At 39.2% G+C, this 16,249-nt stretch overlaps 1 protein-coding gene across 1 annotated transcript in view; it reads right to left on the bottom strand.

Moving 5' to 3' along the window:
• The window catches only part of VPS13A (vacuolar protein sorting 13 homolog A), a 105,818-nt gene extending 93,669 nt beyond the window's left edge, over positions 1–12,149 (bottom strand). Inside the window, exons 1-10 of the mRNA XM_082074915.1 lie at positions 11,989–12,149; positions 6,347–6,390; positions 5,805–5,847; positions 4,725–4,820; positions 4,338–4,439; positions 3,573–3,682; positions 3,060–3,119; positions 1,857–1,916; positions 1,545–1,625; positions 1,057–1,114 (exon numbers count right to left, since the gene is read on the bottom strand). Coding sequence (XP_081931041.1) covers positions 1,057–1,114; positions 1,545–1,625; positions 1,857–1,916; positions 3,060–3,119; positions 3,573–3,682; positions 4,338–4,439; positions 4,725–4,820; positions 5,805–5,847; positions 6,347–6,390; positions 11,989–12,088 — 754 coding nt within the window. The 5' untranslated portion in view covers positions 12,089–12,149. The remainder of the gene's footprint in view (positions 1–1,056; positions 1,115–1,544; positions 1,626–1,856; positions 1,917–3,059; positions 3,120–3,572; positions 3,683–4,337; positions 4,440–4,724; positions 4,821–5,804; positions 5,848–6,346; positions 6,391–11,988) is intronic.
• Between the last annotated feature and the right edge of the window lie 4,100 nt (positions 12,150–16,249).

Genomic DNA, 16,249 nt, shown 5'->3' with positions numbered 1-16,249 from the left:
TCAAATGACAGAAGCAGCCTCTGTGCTTACAACCTTTCTAGCAATGTCTCAATCTAGAGTTGCTCTAAAAGAGTGAGAGTTCTCATTTACCACAGAATATCAGCATATCATTCTTTAAAAATCTGCATGTCTGACAGCACTGTTGAATTCTTAGAGTGTAAATTCTGAACTTTGCATACAACTATTTTAAACTCCTACGTAAAGAGTTAGACGATGTTTGAACTTACTTACTTGTAAAAAGAGTCAAAATTAGCTACTAAAAAAAAAAATAAGACATCAGAAGAAATTACTAAATAGTTCTCTGGCAGTCAGATCAAGACACACAAAGGCTTCCTCTTTCAGGCAAAGGCAAAAAGAAAAAAAAACAACATAAAAATTACAATGCCCTTATTAACCCTGGTTAGAGTGAACTGTGAATGGCAGAGAACAAGCCACTTCAATGTCCATTCTGACTTGTGAACAGTTACTAAACAATCACACAGATGCGCATGAGAAATAAAATCCATGTATTTTCTATGCAATGAAAAGCAAATAATCACCATGTTTGAGTGGAGTCAACACAACTTTCAGACTAAAGTAAGCAACACTCAAAGCAATACAGCTTGCCATATGGCAACACTAAACAAAATAAAACAAAAATGCTGATGTTTCATAGTTCCACCTCTAGTGGAAAAAGATACATTTCACAGAAGCGGCAGGTGACCTCAGAAACACTCATCTATTATTCAAAACAATCTGATTCACAAACCTTACATGACGTGCATGTTCTTGCTAAACTTCTTGAAATAAGGAATTTCACATTGTTTACATCAATGGATGTGAATATATGTATGACATTTCATTAGATTGACAGAAGATTCAAGACTCATATTTCAATCAAAGCCTTTTTAAGGCTACAGATCTGGTGCAGCATTCACCATCAGAGAGACAGTTATTCCTACAGAAGAACTAAACTACACTGCTAAGACATTGGAGTAATAGCCAAAGTAGCAGTCTCTGAGATGCATTAAAAATTAAGTAAAGTATGCACACACAAACAAATAAAATACCACTTACCAAAATCATAACCTTCTGGAATCACATTGTGGCTGGCAACTCCCTGTTTTAAGTTAACCTACATACACAATGAAATTAAAAATACGTGGTGTTTTTATTTCATGATAAGGTTTTAAAATGTCAAATGTTTGCATTGTAATACAGGTTTCAGGTAATCCATGATACACAGTACAATTCAAAATACTAATCTATGTTTTAAACAGAATAAGCCTTCAATGTTTAGCTAATAAAAGTCACTGAACAGATGACCATATATTGCATATAATTTTGTAACCGGTGAAGGAATTTTTTTAACTTCCTCAGATCAGTGTTCCACCTCCATCACATAAAAACCTTAACATTTACTATTTTTCCTGAAAAAGTTATCAGTTACAAGACAATTCTCTGGAACATTGACATAAATGGAAGCAGAACTGAATGTGAAGGTATCCTCTGTGCTTCAGAATACAAACTAGAATACTAGATGCAGTATCTCATGCTTTACTTACCAAAGATTCCTCACAACCACCATGGTAGAACATCTCTGATTTCACATTCCAGTATGCAAAAAGGTTATCCAGTCGTACAAGCTGACAATACAACAGAACATATGTATTAATATCTAAAAATTTTAGATTAATAATTTGGATTTCATTAATTTTGAATGAATAAAAACATTCAAAATGTTCCTTGCAGACTACGTATCTTTTTATTTTACCTATGCAGTTACCTGTTTTCTTGATCTCACTTTCTGTTGAAGGAACTCTAATTCAGCTTGTTTTATTAACAATTCTTTCTTTATCATACAGTTTATACCATACCTTGTAGAACAACTTGGCAGTTTCATCATGTAAACATGGATTCCAATTCTTATCTGAGGTCTGAAATAAGAATTAAAGTTATTCCAATATCTAGAACACAACAACATTTTATCATCACTGAAACAAACCAGAAAAAAAAGAGAGAAACATCATCGTAATTAAACTCCACTGAAAATAATGGGATGCCATCTTCTGATTTAGGATGATTAAACTATGGTTTTAAGTGGAAACTTGATAAGGCTACTTCCGCCCCACAAAATACATGCACGTACATGCAGTGTCTGGTAAGCTGCACACAAGAACCAAAAGATTCATCAAAATTCTGTTCTCACTATTGCAAACTGTTTTCCTTTATACCAATATTCTTTTTAGGTACACTCTTTGGAAAGAGGTGAGCAAGGGAATAGAACTCTTTCATAATTCTGGAAGTAGCATTTTGGTTTGAGCCCAACAGAAACACTATATGCTATTATACGTCTTCAAGGTTAATACGCATTTCCAGAGTGAAGTAGGAAGAACAAAGTTTTTGTTCATTATGCAAAATTGTTTAGGGGGAGGGACTAGCAAAAGCTTTCAACATGCTAGGAACAAGTGCTGTGAAGACAACTATTGAATTCAAGAAAGTAACATTTACTTAGATACACTTCCTTTAAGCTTATCAGTTACACAGCAGAAGCTACTGAATCAGAGCAACTCAGCAGAATCAGCGTATTGCTGTTATTAGGTAGTCTTTCAGAAAAAAACACGTATACGGTCTATGATGACTACTATTAGCAGTTTAAAGCGGAGCTGGCAGAGCAAAGAACTGAGCTTCACTTTGAAACAAGATACCATCCTCTTTTTTTCCCTTCTCGATACCAAATGGTAACTTTCCTGGGGCTCATAGCAGTTTCAGTAAAATATTCATAGATTCTGAATAGCCCAAGTCCATCAAAGTCTGGTACTTGGCAACCACAAAGTGCAGAAGGCAGAAGAATAATAATTTCTCCCCAAGATCTGTTTTAATGTTAGCATTTTACCTTTACCCCCATGACAATATTTATGCTGGCTTGATAAGCCAAGTAGTTACCACAGTGCATTGCTCATGATTATAGGTGTAATTTCATTTGACAGTATGCTACCAGACAGCACAATAATACGAAAAAATGTAACTTAACCTATCAGTATACATTAACATGCTTTTTCAATTAAATATAAAATTACCTGCAAACTTAGATTCTGAAGTGAAATCCCAAATGACAAGGGGTTATTCCGATTTGTGATCTAATAGAGTGGGCGGAAATAGGAAAAAAAAAAAAAAAAAAGGATTATCTTATGCTCTAAATTCAGATTTGGAAGTAAATAGCCAACAATAAAAAAATCACATACATATTACTAAGATCTGACAACCATATCCTCTTCATACCCAACTACGTGCTTATAAATATCTTTATGCTTTTTATCAGTTTTCACTTTAAATGTTTGTTGTTGGGTTTTTTTTGTGGTACGTTTTTTTTGTTGTTGTTTTTTGTTTGTTTGTCTTGTTTCTTTGTTGTTTTTATTTGTTTGGTGTTTGTTTGTGGTTTTGTTTTTGTTTGGCTGTTTTTTTAAGACTATGGATTTTCCAAAGCTTTACTAGGATTCTCTCAACATGGAAAGCAACAGGTAGAAAATAAATCAGAGATTTTCCTGTTACAGTGCACAATGCGTTATGCTGAGATACACAGAAGTACTTACATCATCTTCATAGCGAATATGGATGTTGGAAATTTTCACCTGAAGATTTTTGATGACCTGAGTGACTAGTTTTTCTACAAAAGTGTCTTGTTTCTCTTCTTTTACTTTATCTAAGTTAAAGGAAAATAATTTAGTATTTTGTTTGCATTGAAGTATTTTTAAAACTCTATTAGAGGAAAAAAATAACATAACAATGTTTATATGACAAACATTTAAATTTTCTTTTATGTTGTACTCTAGCTGTAATCACAGGACATGTTTTATACAATCTGTAACATTAACATCCTCAGGCAAAACAGTTTCAGTTTTATCACCTGCTGCATGAAGAATCAGGTTGTTCAAAAGTATGACTTGTACCCATTGATACTCAAGATGACCAACACTTATTTATTGAAAGTACCAAAAGTTGAACTTAAGATGATAAGACTTAACATGTATCAAAGAACAAATCAATCAGAATTTTTAAATAAGTGTAATCATAAAAGGTCTTTGCTTGTTAAATTATCTCTTACAAAATAAGAGGAAAGAAAATGTCAGGCAATGCAGGACATAAACAAGGAATATTTCAAAAGCCCCATTTGTATGAGATCACATCAATGTTTGAACTTTTTTAATTTTCAGGCAGCTACACCTAAAAATATTTAAGTAATAGGTTTTTAAATATCAAGACGAAAACAAGAAGGTAAAACACTGTAAGCAACAAATCCAGCATATTTCAGGATTAAAATAAATAGAAACACTTTCATTATCTTTTCCCACTCTTACCTTGGTCAGCTATTTTCTGCTTTGCTTCCTCTATCCTCTGCAACTCCCTTTGCCTTGCTTCCAAGAGCTGTCTTGCTTCTTTTTCAGCATCATATTTTATGCCTAAATACATAAAGTAAAAAGGTATGATAAAAAAAAACTTTACACATTTTTGGAAGATGCTTTTTCAAAAGCAATCATTTTCACATTTTGTTAATAGTTACATAACAGAAAAAATATTAGGTGACTAAATGTAAACTACTGGAAAACGCCCCATTCCCATTATCTAGTTGCATTTGGTAGGAGTATCTACCAGGAATAAAGGTCATAAAAACAATACCAACCTATTCCAGATACCTCTGAAAACCCACCAATCTATATTTCACTTCTTTCTCTACATTAACTTACTGGCTGTGGGCACAATAAGCAAATAAACTCCATCAAGAACTGCCTCAACGGGTTGAGTATAAAGATTTTGCCATGGAATCTGTAGGTTAAGTTGACCTACAAACACAAAATAAACAGGTTGAGGTATACAGTTGAATAGTTGAACAGCAAAAAAAAAAAAATCAGAAATCTAATCAACATTAACCATGAAGTCTCTGAACCATTATTACACTGGAAAGAAAAAAAATAGTGCACCTGAGGCACATGTCATTTGGGTTGTTCACACAAATGAACATGACTCAAGTTCTTCTGTGAGCAGAACTAATAAGTCTACAGGTTCTCTTCTTACTCCCTTGAATTATATTCCTCCTTCCTAACAGCAACCTCTCCCTCCTTGCAAATTCACTGCAGCACTCTCATACACAAAAGCATGGGCACCTCACATGCAATCAGTCAAACACTCCCCAAATCAGAATTTTTAAAAAACATATTTTTCTTTCTTTTTCTGTGGAAAAGAATCTTAAAGTAGTGCGCATGTTTTGAGAACATGGGGACTCTGAGATCACAGTGGCTCTCTCACTGCTCACATAGGTGCCAATTTTAATAAACAATGAAATCAGTCACAGGAAAATATATACTTCCAGGTGGATTTACAGGAAACATAATGGCTTTAGATTTAGTTTACTTTAAGAAACCACTAACTTTTACAAAACAATCAACTTGCACTGAGAAAACTTAGTATTAGCAAAAACAGGGAAGAAGGATAGAAAGGGAAGGCACAATCAGCTGTGGAGTCTTGCTAAGACAAGGGATGAGATCTAGTCCTGCTCAGTTGTTCATCTTTGCTGCGTTGGGTTCTTTTCACATTACTATTGAAGTGATTAGGCAAGACTCCAGTACATTTTAACTTGACCACCTCAGGTCAAGAAAAGTAGCTTCTTCAAGCAGCTTTTTTTCAGAAGAGACAAACTTCAGAGTGTACAAAGCATGCAAATCAAGGAAACTAAGAAAATTACTTTCTTAGGATGCCTAGAGCCAGATGCAAGGAAAAGTAGTGTGTTTAGTAACTCCTATATGGGTGTATGATAAAATGTAACTTACCAATATGTCCTGCTTTAACTTTAAAAGGCACATCCAGCTGACTCTGAAAGAAAGTGGTTTAAAACACTTAAGCTCATTTCAGCAACTTGGGAAATGTTACCATACAGAAAAAAAAAAAAAAAAAAAAAAAAATGATAACCTTAATATCATATTTACCTTTCAACCACTGAAGGTTACTGATTTAGACTGTTAAACCACACTAGGTTAAAACATTCCCAAGAGCAAGTTTCTAACTTGATGAGCTAGAGGAAAAAAAGGTCTTTCAGTACTGCTTTTGACAAAAACACATTACTTTAGCAGTTGCTGAATTTTGTTTTGGCAAATACCAAAAAATAAAAAAGCTAAATGACGCCAGCATACACCTTCACCTTTAAATTTAATTGCAAATTAATTAGAGAATTCACACAAATGCAGAGAAAACAAATCAGCAACCTCTCACTTAAAATAAAGTGTATCCAGAAATAAGAACCAAAAAATGCACATACAACTCAAAACATTTTTCAAGAATCAGTTTTGTAACAGTTTTATTTTCACTAACTTACCAGTGCATTTTCCTTTATTTCAAGATTCTTCAGTGCTACGGCTCCTAAAAGCAAAGAAGCCAATAAGTAAAGCTACAATAAGCAAAGTAGTAGCAATGCATGTCGAACATTCCAAAGCCTGAGTCAGTGGTGCCTTCAACTCTTTGCTGTGGAAGATATCCACAACCTACACTCCAAATACCCATGAAAGATAAGGGAGAAAAAAATATTTCATTCATTTCAGAAAATAATATTTGAGATTTTCTCATGATCTTGAGAAGAACCTGAGCTTCCTCAAAGTAAAAATGATGGAAATACTGTCACATTTTCTAAGGACCCATTTTGAAAGGAAGTTTCTTTCTTTTTCCTCGACCATCTGCTTCCTATGCTTGTGGAAATCTAGAAACATTAAATTTAGAGTGAATTTTTAATGCTCAAAAGATCTTACATTCGCAAGTTATATTTATAGGCATATAAAAGTTCACAGGAAGTATTTCAGTAAATCTAATTTTAAATGTCTTAAGATAACAAATTCAGTACCCTATAAACACAAAAAATTTTAATTGCAAAATCAGTTTTTAAAACATACTTGACATTAGACACTTGTTATAACAAAGGAACATTGGAAGGGACTAGGAAACCTGTAACTCAACATGCACGCGGAGCAATGTCTTCTGCAAATTCTACGAGAAGGATGAGACACTTGCAATTGTTATCTTTGAATGAGCGTTAACACATGCACATGGAACAGACACCTGATACAGGTAAGCAGGTGCATAAATGAGATTCAGGAAATGAGTAGCAGATTATAGGCCTGGAGAGGAATACAACTTAAGACTGCAAATGAAGATTTGATTGATGCCACAAGGCTTTCCTTCTGCAGATGCAAGTTAGAAATGGCCAAACATATGGGGAGACAGGAGCTCCAACTGCAATAAATATTCTTGCAGTTATATAGTGTTGATGGCATTAGACTACTGCTCAAAGCACCACCGAGTTTGGGAAACTGGACCCTAATCTCAAAAATGCATTCATTAGAACAGTTGGCTGAAGTGGTTGAACTTCTGTGGAAGAGCTGATCAGGTAAACTAATCCACCCATATTGTAGTACTCGCAAAATACAGAAAAGTTTTTAATTGTTTAATTTATTCATTGCAACAATCTACTATCGCTTCCCTGTAGAATTCTATACATCTGATATGTGCCACCATCAGCTTCTCCAGAGACACACTACCTGCAGAAGGATGGTTTTTACGAGCTGATGGTTCTGCTTTTAAGCCTTACAACGCACACATATTGACAGCAATGTTAGAATTTTTTTTTAAAAAAAAAGGCATTTGCTTCTCCAAGACGACATCACTAACTGTAATTGTATTCACAGCAAGTAATTCAAATGATATCCAGACCAAAGGTTCATGTTTGTAACAAAGTTACCATGCACGACATGCAATTTTTGCACGTCAGTTGAGCCACAGTAAAAATGTTCACAAACTCTAAGACCGTGTGACACATGAGGTAGTTTAACTGGGTTTAGTTTCTTTCACTTTCACTGTCGTCTAAGTAAACACTACCTCTCCTTTATCAAGTGTTTGGCACAGGCCACATCTAAGCTGAGACATAGTAACTTTAGCTGCAGTAATTTGGCAGCCCTAATGCTTCCTAAAACAAGGTACTGCAAAGAGAACAAGGATTATTATCTCAACAACTTGCAAACAATGTTTTGTGAGGGAGAACTACAGCTCATTTTACCTGAGCAGATCATAATAGCAGAGAAAAAACATGGTGTCGATACTGTTTCAAACAAGATAGCTTTGACAATTCTATGTAAAATACCGGCATTGGGAAGTACAGTAAATAATCCTTCACCATTTTTCCTACACTTAAGTTTTTACAATTAATAAGTTTAAAGGTTTTAGTTAAAATCACTAGAAGAGATAGAAATTAGTAAAACTTCAATCATCTCAATTTTAGTATGAAATTATTGAAATATATTCACTAAAATATCCCAGTTTACTTACAAAAACCTTGACTGAGGGTCTGATGATAGTGAATGGACTACCAAAGTACACAAAAGGCTACTACTGAAGCTCTGTGTTCTGTACATTTACACAACATTTATTTTCCCCACACTTGAGAGTGCAAGAAAGATATTAACTAAACATTCCTGCAAGTAAACGTGAACTATATTCAAAGCTACCATACCCCACCTGGCAACCACTTTTAACACTCACAACCACGTCAGTATTCTCCTTCATTGCCAAAACTTATTCTCCATTACACTCCACTGTTTCACTTGCCATGGAAAGCAGCTCCAAGTGCAACAGTGCTGAATCCCGACTGGGACTGGGGAAGCCCTCATAAAGACATAACACAGCTACCGAACTTTACTTTCTTGGAGCACTGCCAATGAATTTTAACAGTAAGAATTTCAAAATACATCAAGGTTTGGCTGTTCAGTTTCGTTGGGGTTTTGATTTAGGTTTTGTCTGTTTGTTTGTTTGTTTCCCGTTTGGGGGCAACTGGATGTGTCTTTGTTTTGATGACAGAAACACATCCAGATTAAAGCCCATTTGATGGGTTAAAAATTGTCCAACGAAGGAGCCTTGAAATCTGTATATACCAGCAGATGGGGTTGTATAAATATCTAGGGTTAAACACGCAGGCTAACAGCCAAAACAATAATAAAAGCCAGAACATTTATAAATACCTATAGTACAGACTAGGATTTATTTAGGCTATATTATAAAGCAAATTCTTAGCTTTACTGATCCCTGGACATTGTCAATAATTCAACAAAACCAAATATTGGTCAAAATTCTGGAATAAATAGGTTTATAGTTTTAATTTTATATACTCAAAATAACTTAATGAATTTGAGTGCATGAACCGACATCTACTACCAAGGACTTAGCTTGCAAAAAGAGACATAGAAAATAAGATAACAATCAGTAAACTATTTCACCAAAGAGGCCTAACAGAATGCATGTGAACAGAAGTTAAAGATGGGGAAGAACTTTAATTCACATAAAAATCCTGCAGATTTAACCTATGTGTTCATCACATCTCTGCTGTCTTGTAAATAAGAATGGGAGTGGGGGGTAGAGGGAAGGCAAGGGCAGGGAAGACAGATGAGAGAGAGATGACAGATGATAGGCATCAGAAACTGAAAATACCTCAGCTGGTATCTGACCAGTATCCAACACTTCTGCTCACATACTTCAACAGAATTTCTGCTTTTTAGCAACAGCATTGTCAGCTTGTGAAGCCCTTTGATCACTTTATAAAAACTGCTAACTTTGCCAGTCATTTCTCACTTGTGTTTGTGCTGCTAATTATTCCTGCTTAAGCATACCTTCTGGAGACAGGCTGTAAGTCTTTCAGGATTTGAGTGTCTGCCAAATACTTCCTCTACTGACACCTCTTGTAAAATAGGTCATGAAAGGCAGCAGAAACTACTAGATATTCTGCATTCCTCAGTCAATTCAAATTACTAGTACGTAAGGGTAGGATTGCACCTGCTATACCCAGACAAGGAAAGGTGTGTAAAAGAAGAAGTCTTTTATTAGAATAGTAGCTGTAGCCAGAAGAAAAAAAAAAAAAAAGGTAAAAACTGCCTGTGCGCTCACAAGTTTATGTCAATTATCTTAGTGTATCATTCTACTAATGTAGCTGCCCCAGTAGGAGACACCAGCTATTCAAATAACTAGTTGTGTTAAGTAAGATGTGGTTGAGACATTAAGAATGTGTGCCAGCTCAACAAAGAATTGAGTATTTTAAAGGCCATTCAGAGGATCTAATCAAGACAGTGAATGAATGGTTCTTCAGATCTAGCCAAAAGATAAGAGTGGCAACATGGAGCTTGGTGAAACAACTGTTGGGTCTCTCACAGTGCCTGGAAACTTCAATCACACTTCACTTCTCAAAGATTACTCTCAACATCTCACATCACTTCATTTCTTCAGTTATTCAAGTATAACTTTATTAGGCCTAAACCACTCAAAAAATATCTAACTTATCTAAATACTTCTCTAACCTGTTTTTCTAAACCAGCAGCTTATTGAAACTGTATTTTTCAGTGAAGACCAAAACAAGAAGAGATTTAAAACACTGCCCTTCCCAGCATCATCCAATAACCTTCCCTGATGGCTGCCTAACACAGTAACTTTTTATTCTGCTTCATACTAATGGAATTCTTAAGGAACGTGATTTCCTTCCCTGATATATTATTTTCTGAGACTTAGCCTTTCCAATTAATGTAGTTTATAGTTTCTCTCCAGAAGTTACAGGTACTGTTGTGGTCTTAAGACTCCATATAGAGACTGAATTTTGCAAAAACACTACAAATGACTTGACTACCAGAATCAAAATTACTGCGGAGATTAAACCAAATAAGGATGCCATTTCAAAAACAGAAGCATGAAACAAAAATGTTTAGGATGCAAAAACCTCCAGGAAAAGCTTCTAAAATCTGATTCATATATATCAGCAGAATGGAATTGTAGGTAGGGAATGGAATTGTAGGTAGGGAATACCTCAAGGATGCTTCACACCTAAAGATGTGTAAACACACACGTAAAAAAAACCTTGCACCTGCGTGTTTGCATTTGCTGATGCTGCAGACACCTGGAATGAACATCCAAAACCGATCTAAAAGCGGTCACTGCATATGCATCTGTTAATTGTACTTGGGTTTTCTTATGCTACCCTATTTTACCCAGACATATTGGAAAGACAGACCTTTGTTGCTGTTTTCTTGTACATACTTTGCTAAAGGGACCTCAACACAGCACTAACAGAATACTTTCCTCCCTTCAGAGCTGGCATGCTAATTTATTTCTACAGATTATTGCTTACCCTGCCTAGCACAGCTGGTCACAGCTTTTGCAAGCACCTCAGCCAGTCTCTGTTCCTAATTCTCCACTGACAAAAAAAAAATGAAACATGACAACTATTCTAGACCTACAAATAACAGCACCCAGAAAAATGGCACGTCACCCCCGTTTGCAGAGGGGCCACTGACTTCACTGGCATTCCACTGACACAAAACGCAATCAAAACGCCCAGTGTTTATTTTCAGTTTGTTATTCCGGGGCAGGGAATGTCTCAGTCACTCTGCCCGGTGTCGCACGCACCCACGGCCGGGTCGGGCTGGGAGGCGGGCTCCGGGGGCGCCAGCTACGCCCCAAACTTCCCGCAAACGCCGCAAGGGCCCGAAGACCGCGAAACCCGCCAGCCCAAGCCCAGGCGAACACGCCCAAGCGAACACGCATACACCTCAAGCATTTTCGCCCGTTTTTTCCTCTGGTTTTGCGGCTGCTTCTGGCCCCGCTGCCGCCTCCCGTCCCCCGCTGCCGCAACCGCCACCAGCTGCTCCACGCCCGCCCCCCGACATCTCCTCCCCATCTCGCCCGCCCCCACGACTATTTTTAAGCCGGGCAGGTGGAGCGGCGAAAGAGCTGCCGGGCAGGCAGCCCAGCCCAGCCCAGCGCGGCACGGCGACGGGCGCGGCACCGCCCGGCCCGGACGCCCCAGGGACACCGCCCTGGCCTCCTCCCTTGCGCGGGCGGCAGGACGGCCCCGAGCCCGGCCGGGCCGAGGCAGGCGCCGCGGAAGTCCCAAGGGCGGCGGCGGGCGGGCGGCTCCCTGGCGCGGCAGCCCCGTACCTCCCCAGATGCCCAGCTTCAGCTGGGAGCTGTCCAGATTCACCACGTAGTCGCCGAGGAACCGGTTCAAGACGTCCACGACCAGCGACTCAAACACCATCCTGCCGCCCCGGCAGCAGCAGCGACGCCGCCGCTCAGAGCCCAGCGCGGCCCCGGCCCCGCCCCCGCCACACGCGCTGCGCCGCCCCGCGGCCCGAGGGGGCGGGACCCGCCCGGCCCCGCCCCGCCGCCTCCGTCCCGCCCACCTCCCGCCGGCCGCCGAGGCGCGGGGCCACTTGCGCAGGCGCCCTGGTACGTTTTCCCGCGCGCAGGCGCGGTAGCTCGGTGCCGGCTGCGCGCGCGGGGGGGGGCCACTTGCGCGGGTCGCTGAGGCTGCGGCAGCCGGCGGGGGCCTGAGAGCGAACCATTTCCGAGGGAAGCCGGGGGGGGTGTCACGCTGTCTAGCCATTTTGTTTCTTTTTAATATATCAAGGACCTCGTCCTAGGCGTTTAAATATGTTAGCCATTACGATTTATTGAAGAATTTTTTCCTCGGGGTGGGCAAGCGTAGAAATTATTACATCTCTCAGCTGTTTGAAAGTGGCTGAACTGTTACTAGCATAATGACTAAACCAAGTTGAATTTAAGATACTTCTCCGAAGAGTTTGATTCTCATGCTGTTTGTTGGCTTGGGGATCTGCTGAATCAAACTGAAAAATGTGGGTCATGCCTGCCCTGATTGTGGAGCTTCCGGTTCTGCTGGACAGCCACAGATGACAGGAGGAACATAGTTATCCTCCAGCCTGTTCCTAGAACTGCAACAGTTAGATTTGGAATTTAGTTTAAATATTTTATTGTTAAGCAACCCCGTGAGCTTTTATAGCATGCAGTATTAGGTTTACGTGGCAAGTTTATGGGGACAGGGATGTCTGTCTCTCTGCAGAGGGATCAGGGGCTGCCCTGTGCTGGACACGGCCAGTTCCAGCTGCCAGTTCCAGCTGGCTCCAGCTCAGCTCCTGCTGGGCCCCTCAGCAACACTCGTGGCACCTCCGTGATAATGTATTTGTGAGAGGGTAAAAACCGCTGCACAACAGCAGCTGTGAGAGAGGAGTGAGAACATGTGAGAGAAGCAACTCTGCAGACACCAAGGTCAGGAGAGCAGGAGGTGCTCCAGGTGCCATAGCAGAAATTGCCCTGCAGCCCGTGGTGCAGACCACGGTGAGGCCGGCTGTTCCCTGCAGCCCACGGAGGTCCATGCTGGACCAGAGATCCACCTGCAGCCCAGGGAGGACCCCACGCCAGAGCAGGTGGGTGTGCCCAAAGGAAGCAGCAGCTGATGCGGATCCCGCGCAGGAGCAGGCTGTATTCCCTTCTGTGATTGTCACTGAACCTTTGTATCTACGACACTAAATGAAACCATTTTAATTAGACTGTCTTATTGGCTGGGGGGATAGGAATGGGAAGACTGGTAGAGATTATACAGTTTCCTTTGTTACTGTCTAATAAAAGAAAGCTACCTACTGCTTTTCCTGACCTTTTCTTTCACTGTGGCATGTATTTGCCTACTTATCCACAGTCTGCTGCATCAGCAATGCCTCTCCTTCCCCCAAGATGCAGAATTTAATCATTTACAAAGAAGTAGCTGGGTTGAAGAAAGCACACTTTTATCAAGGACATCATTGTTGTTCTCCATTTATTAATGCAAGGAAGGGGGGAGAGAGAGAAACTGAAGAAGGATAACAGACAACAAAAAACCCCATACTAACTGACACTTAGGTTCCTCTGAAGTTTGTTGTGTATTGTTTGAAGAAACTGGAATCTCTGTTTTTGCAGCTCTTGGGTTTAACACCTTTTTCTCTTGAGAGACAGCAGTAACATAAAAATAAACACAGCATTAGAAAGAGATAATCTAGACCAATAAAAACCAAAATACAGACAGCAACTTGTGCGTATCAAATGTAACAGTGGCCAAGCACTGCTACACATACGTGAGAACATTTATGCAGCAGGCTTTCTATAAATTTATTATAAAAAGCCAAATATATTTCTTATAAGGTGTCTCTAGATAAAAACATGAACATAGGGCTTTTCTGGCTAAATCACATATCTTCCTATCTGATCATTGAAGAGCAAGTTGTTAATTCCATCTACATCTACTCCTGTCCGCTTAACTCTTCCGAAGTCGGGCTTTGGCAGCATGCATCCCCAGGGCTGGCTTCTACCAGTCACATGAACTGAAATTTCTCCCTGGGATTTCCACAAACTTTGAGAATTCTGTGTATGTACAGGACACAATCACAGGCACCTGGATAGCCATTTTTTCACTTGAACACAAGTTCTGTTTGTTCCTGCGGCCCAAATAGAGATCCATTAATAATCTCTATGCTTTTCCCAATTTTATGATCAAAGGTGCTTATACCTTTATGGCACTTCACATCTGTAATAAAACTGCTTCACATCTGGCTAAGTATTACCAGCCAGATTTCTGGGCTCCCTGCTCATACCATTTCTTCAAGCTGAGCTTGGAGGCCACAGTCTCCTCTGTGCCAAAGGGTGATCCTGGGTCAGTTTACTCTTGACTTCTGTGCCAACACTGCTCAAATTTCTACTGAAGTGACTCAACATTTCAAAGGTCTGCCAGGATGTCAGGTCATTTTCAGGGTACAATGCTGTTCTCTGCTACAGGACGACTACCGGCAGCCACCTCAGTCACATATCAGAGCTCAGACAAGCAAATTTGCTCATAGAAAAAACATAAAAGATGTTTCTGAGTTTTTTATGCTTCTCCAAATCTTCTGATTTCCAGGGTCTAGTGAATTCACATAGCTTCAGGTATACTGCCATGATTCCATGTATTTTCATGTTTATAAAAATGAAACTCCTTATGCTTGTTTCTTCCATGTTGCAGATAATGCTTTCAGAATGGCTTTGGATCGAAAAAGCATGAAGAGTGGTGAATAAAACGGGATGGACTATGAAGCTCACTTAGTGTGTCCTCAAAACCAGAATTCGATCAGTTTTACAGGGATGTCAAAATTAATGAGCTATTTCATGAAGCATTTTAAATGCATTCATAAATGCAGTGACATCACACATTGCAAGAATGCCTTATTTCTAAATCTTTCAGAGCCATGGCTTTGAATCTCATTCAGGATCAGCTGAATCATGGTGAAACAACATTTGCTCTACTTACACAACCTTTTCCTCAGGACAAGGTGAAATATGTGTCAGTCCTAAACTACTTCAGTTATACATGCAGCAATACAGTAATTGCTGAAAAGTGTAGTAATACTACTCAGCAAGTCTGTAGTACTGAGCCTAAACTGCTTAAACTCTGTGAAACTCAGAAGCAAAACCACTCCTGAATTTTCCACCTGATCATGGTATGCAATAAAACTCCAAGATCTGCTTACCAGTGAAACATTTTTGCTTAATTTTAAAGCCAGTTCTTACAGTTCTAGGAACAAATTAGAGAGTAATTATATTCTTCCTGCCATCACCAAAGAAATGCACTCTGCAGTTTGGCAAAACAGAAACTTTAAAAGTACAGTAGGCTTCTGAACACATCCTCTAAGATGACTCAGTGTCTTTTTCAGCAGATCCCTAGCAGTGTAAACTGTGGCTTTTCCCTTTCTAGATGTGAACTGCTCTCTCTTGCTGGTCTCTGCTGGCAGGAATTAATCTGTTGCTCACATCAACACCATTCAGCATGTGTTTTTCAGTGCCTCAGTAACTACAAAAGTCTGGCTCTATATGTGAATGCTAAACAGGAGCAGACCACGAAGTCGATGGTTCCTGCTTCAATTGAAGAGGTGCCATATGGCAAAAGCAGGGAAATTAATAACTTTGTGATACCAAGGATGTTAATTAAGCAAAAGTATACTGCATCCGCACTTAGTTCCTTTTACTGCAAGCGCATAAACAATAAGAGAGTACCTGCGCAGAGGATTTTAGCTGGAGAGTCATCCCAACTGGAAGAGTAATAACAAATATTTGCCCTGGCAGATCTCCTATGCTTGTACTAGAAAGCTAGTACCTCACGCTTTCTGTTTCACCTACAGCCGTTTCCTCTAAGATCAGTAATGAATCTCAAAGACACTTAAGAACAAAACCTGGATGTATATTTTTACATTTTATACAACATGAAAACATATTTGTAAATCAGATATATAGGTATGGTATTTGAACTGATAAAACAGGGATGTAATTATTTCTGTTTCAAATGTCATTTTTAAATATAACATCTGAAGTCCATAAGTTTCTCATTCATCATTATTTCCTC

Source organism: Streptopelia decaocto (assembly GCF_964273445.1).
Source record: "Streptopelia decaocto genome assembly, chromosome: Z".
Classification (NCBI taxonomy): Eukaryota; Metazoa; Chordata; class Aves; order Columbiformes; family Columbidae; genus Streptopelia; species Streptopelia decaocto.
This window is presented reverse-complemented; position numbering and strand designations above follow the sequence as displayed.